The 4,734-nt window shown below is 38.6% G+C and overlaps 1 protein-coding gene across 1 annotated transcript; it reads left to right on the top strand.

The window, feature by feature from the left end:
• The first annotated feature begins 1,982 nt into the window (after positions 1-1,982).
• Positions 1,983-3,335, top strand: LOC106308722. Its single transcript, XM_013745850.1, has one exon. The coding sequence runs from the start codon at positions 1,983-1,985 to the stop codon at positions 3,333-3,335; it is 1,353 nt and encodes a 450-aa protein (XP_013601304.1).
• Positions 3,336-4,734: the final 1,399 nt, after the last annotated feature.

Below are 4,734 nucleotides of genomic sequence, written 5' to 3'. Positions count from 1 at the left end.
ATAGTTAGTTACATGAAACATTATTATAGCAAAATTAATATTAAGGATTTTATCTGGCAGAAATCTAATTTTCCAATTCTCGCTTTAGTACCAATTTAGTTTGAATAGCAAAAATATAAGAGCTTGGTTATCTATAACTTTACTTGTAAGCATGTTCAATCAGTTCATTTTTTTAACTTTTTGGTATTTCGGTTTATTAAAATTAGCTACCATATTAGAACTATTTCCGTTTTAGTGAAAGCTCCCTTGGTCCAATGATTTGACAAATGGTTTATTAATGCCTTTACACCACGAGGTCTGGATTTAAATTCCCGGAGAAGGCAAATTATGTAGAATATTGGAGAAAAGACTTACAAGAGATCTTCGGCATAGCGCAAAGAGTATCGCCAGGAATGAATCTCATAGGGCGGCTCAGGGTGATGTAGTCAGACATAAATCCTCATAAGGCAATAAGGCATATATAATTGTCGGCTGTAGTATTGTCTATTTAACGTTTCTCATAGTTTGCAATAATATAATTAACGAGTGTTAAAAAATAACATAAAACTAGATTCTCACCCGCGCTGATCGCGGGATATATTTTGATAATTTTAATTATCAAAATTGTTTTTTGTCCTTTTTGTATAGTTTTGCAAGATATTTACATTTTTATGATATATAATATAGTAAACGTGTTATTTTACTTTTATTATATTTTAAACTTTTAGTCTTCTTTTTATTTTATATTCTGAATATATTCTATTTTTTTAGAATGTTAAATATATTAATTGTTGAACATATGAGAAGTAAATTAGTACAAATTGATAATTTTTTTCATTATAGCCTATATTATGCTCTAACTTCTAATACATATTTTAAATTCGAAATCATATTTAAAAAAATTATATATAGTATTTAACATTCTATTAAAATTTATGTGATGTAAGTTTAAAGTCTATTTTATTTATTTAAAATAAAAAGTCATGTTATTATGATGATTTTGTAGATTTCTATTTTAAGATTACAAATTAAATATTTACAATTTTACAACTTTATAGTTAATAAGATATCTTGTGGTATCTTTTTAGTTAAGATTCAAATTGTATTTGAAATACACTTTAAAACGGGAGAAAATTATATCTCTCTCTTTGACGGCGATGAAACGGGAGATTTAGGGTTCGATGATTTCGCGAAGATGGGAGCCGGGAATTGGAGTAGAAGCCTGGTTCGGTTTGTTCGGGCATGATCAAGATCTTGATATGGCGTATCAGGGCTGTAACTCGGGTCGATTGAGAATCGATTTAGGTTTCAAAAAGGGGATTTACGAAATTTTAAGGAAAGTTAAGATCTGGATCGAAGGGCGATGGATCTCGATTACCATTACGAAGGAATTCTCAATCAACACAGGTTGTATAATGGATTGCGACCCTTTAGTCTCTTGCTCTCATTTAACTGGGAGGGATCTCAATCATCAATGGTTGATATGAGTTTTACGGTTTTTTGAGAAAGCAAGATCGGATGATATCAATTTTCAGGGATACGGGATTGCGGAGGTTTATTATTGGAATGAGAATATGGAAAATTGGAAAAAATATAATAAGATGACAGGAACCTTTCTTTGGGATATCATTCTTCCTTCATCTTGTTATATCAAAGATCTAAAGTTGAGTATTTGTGGTGTTATCATGACGCAGAGTAATTTGTTGAGTCACAGTGAGGAGCAGAGGAACGGTGAGGGCAAGCGTAAGAGATTGAAGATTTCCGTGGCGAATTTTGACAACTCTGCTCTAATCAGGACCTACTCCAAAACTCTGATTGGAAGGTGCATGAACCCTGTGGAGCAGGAGATGAAGGCATTGTTCACAAATCTCCCAAAGATTTGAAAATTGGAGGAAAGAGTCACGGGCAGTGACTTGGGCTTTGGTAAGTTCCAGTTCGACTTCAAGACGGAGGAGGAACTTGAGGCGGTGCTGAGGCAGTAGCCTTTTCATTTCGACTACTGGATGCTGGCTTTGGCGAGGTGGCAACCAAAGCAAATCAAGGATTTTCCTTCCGAGATCACGTTTTGGATCAGAGTTGTTGGTCTCCCGCTTGAATTTAGGACCGTTTCAACATTTGAGAGCATTGGTGGTGCTTTGGGGAGAGTGGTGGATGTAGATGTGTTCCATAACCGAGTTCAAGTTGTGATGGACGCTTTCAAAGAACTATGCTTTGAAACGACGATAGACTTCAAAGGAGGAGAATTCTACGAGGAGGAGGAAGTGGCGGTGTCTCTGCGCTACGAAAAGCTCTTCGGTTTTTGCAAGCTCTGTGGGAGTCTCTGTCATAAGGAGGAGTTATGCCCTTTTGATGAGAAGAACACAAAGGCGAGTCCAGAAAGAAGGTGGGACAACAGAGAAGGGAATGGGGGATGGACTGATGGTGCGAAACATGAGGAGCACGCTCGTAGTTACAAGGGCATGGTCATTAACGGTAATACGGGCCAACAGAACAGAGAAGGAGACAGTAGGGAGTATTATGGGAAGGGTAAGGGTAAAATGGTGGAGGCATCAGACTCTAAGTGGGTTAAGGTTCCAGAGCGAGGCAACAGGAGACCTTCTAATCATCATGGAAACTACAGAGGGAATGGGGAGGGTTCACGGGTTCAAAATATACGTCGTGAAGATGTTCCAGTTGTGGACTCTGGAGCTCAAGTGGTGTCTTCCAGGACATATCCAACGCAACCAAGAGAGGATCAGGGGCAGCAAGGTGCACCTCAGGTAACCCGTGAAGAGGGCAAGATCACGCTGAACGGAGATGCTGCTGCAACACTGCCGTCTGCAGAGTTTCAAATGGAACTATCTAAAACGCAGGTGGAAGGGTCGGAGGTGATCGTGGTGGCTATGGAGGAGGAGAGGGGTCTACTTGCAGTGCAAGGAATGATGGAGAAACAAGATTATACATTTGAAGATATTGAGATGGAACTGGATGCTATTAATGCGGCTATGATAGAGAGTGGCGTCGACTTGGAGACAGAGGAAGAGTTTCAAACTCTATTAGAAGAGGAGTTTGAGCAAGCTTCTGAGGCTCAGGCAGAGAACGCTCTCATTCAGGATGAGGAACAACCGGTGACTGGAGAGGAGAACATCAATAAGGAGGTGGGAACAGGGGACTTGGCGACGAGGCAGAGTCACCATAAGAGGTTATTCAAGCCCCACAGCAGCACTGCGGGTAGTACTAAAATGAGAATGGCAGCTGCGCTTGTCTCACCAAGAAGGAAAGTTGGAGCTAAGGTTGGGGCTCGTCATGGAGACAATACCAAACCACCGGAGAAAAAGGGACCTTCAATTCCGAAGCCGGTTAACTTAAAATTCTAAGGTTATGGATCAAACCTCATATACAATGAGATTACGAATAAAGGATTTGGTTTCTGGGGGTGGCACTTTCATTATTTCAATAAATTTACCTTTCATTGAAGTTTTATTTGGTTTCGTGGGTCTGGGGGCAGTAATCATTGTTATGTTTCTCTCGCTTTTTATCATGATTTGGAATAAGATTGGTCTTTTGAGTTCATGGTGTTATATTCATGGACACGTTTTTATGATATATTGCGATGAGGTTTTGTTGAGAAAGATTTGGAAATGTGGAAATATTTGGTACTCTATCATCGATTACTTTTTTCTGTCTTGAGGTTTCTTGGTGACATGGAACTTGTTAGATATGTATGGGCAGTATGCTACGTGAACAGAGGATGGTGGATTAACAGAGGATGGTGGATCAACGGTTTAGTCTCGATTTGGTTGTTATGTATGGTTTTATTGTTAAATGAACCGGGTCTAGGAAATATGGTGCACTTTTGGTGGGAACTAAAAGGTATACGGAGCCTGCGGGTTAAAGGTGTAATTGGGAGTGCAGAAAAGGTTGCCCGGCCTCGTCGGTACGGAGCCATTTGGGGATTGTTAGATCGTATGGTAATTGAGATCAACTGTCAAGCACATTTAGTGATTGAACAAAATGTATTCGATTATGCGTGTGCTATGAAAGTTATTTTTTCTATAGTATATGTAATTTGGACTATGAGGAATACTTGGAAATTTGTAAGTGTAGGCTCAATTTTCATACTTCTTAAGGATATTTGGAATGTGATGATGCAAGGTTCCTTGGTAGCAGAAACAAAAATGGATGTCTCATTTCTGAGTTTGAGTATTAATTTGTCTAGTATATTAGTTGGACGATTGTATGGATGTAGTGCGAAATGCAAGTATGGAAATAAGGGGTCCAAATGGTATGTTCGGGAATCGATAGTGATGGGAGTATGGTCTTGCCACATTGTGATTATAAAATGGCTGGGTATCTTTAAATCCCAATGTTCCGGCTCGAGAGAGCAATACAAGGTTTTTTTATATATGAAAATATTAAGCTGGAATTGTAGAGGTCTTGAGAGTCATTGGACCATAAGTTATCTTCGGGAGACATGGCATAAACACAAACCGGATTTTTTATTTTTATCTAAAACGAAACAGGATTTTGAGTTTGTACAATGGTTTCAACCACACTTTGGATATGATAGTTTGACTACTGTGGATCCAAATGGGAGGAGCGGTGGTTTAGCTCTTTTTTATAATAATGAGTATCAGGTGAAAATTCTATATTCTAGTAATAGAATGATAGATATTGAGGCGGTGGTCAAAGGAAAACAAGTTTTTCTTACTTTTGTTTATGGGGATCCAGTGCAAAAGCTAAGAGAACAGGTATGGGAGAGACTAACTCGATTTG

The sequence above is a fragment of the Brassica oleracea genome, chromosome C8 (genome assembly GCF_000695525.1).
Source record: "Brassica oleracea var. oleracea cultivar TO1000 chromosome C8, BOL, whole genome shotgun sequence".
Lineage (NCBI taxonomy): Eukaryota > Viridiplantae > Streptophyta > Magnoliopsida > Brassicales > Brassicaceae > Brassica > Brassica oleracea.
Note: the sequence above shows the minus strand (reverse complement) of the source record. Positions and strands in the feature narration are given on the sequence as shown.

What these genes read in the sequence shown, in the direction of transcription:
- LOC106308722 (XM_013745850.1), top strand. Translation starts at nt 1,983, where the DNA reads ATGCTGGCTTTGGCGAGGTGGCAACCAAAGCAAATCAAGGATTTTCCT.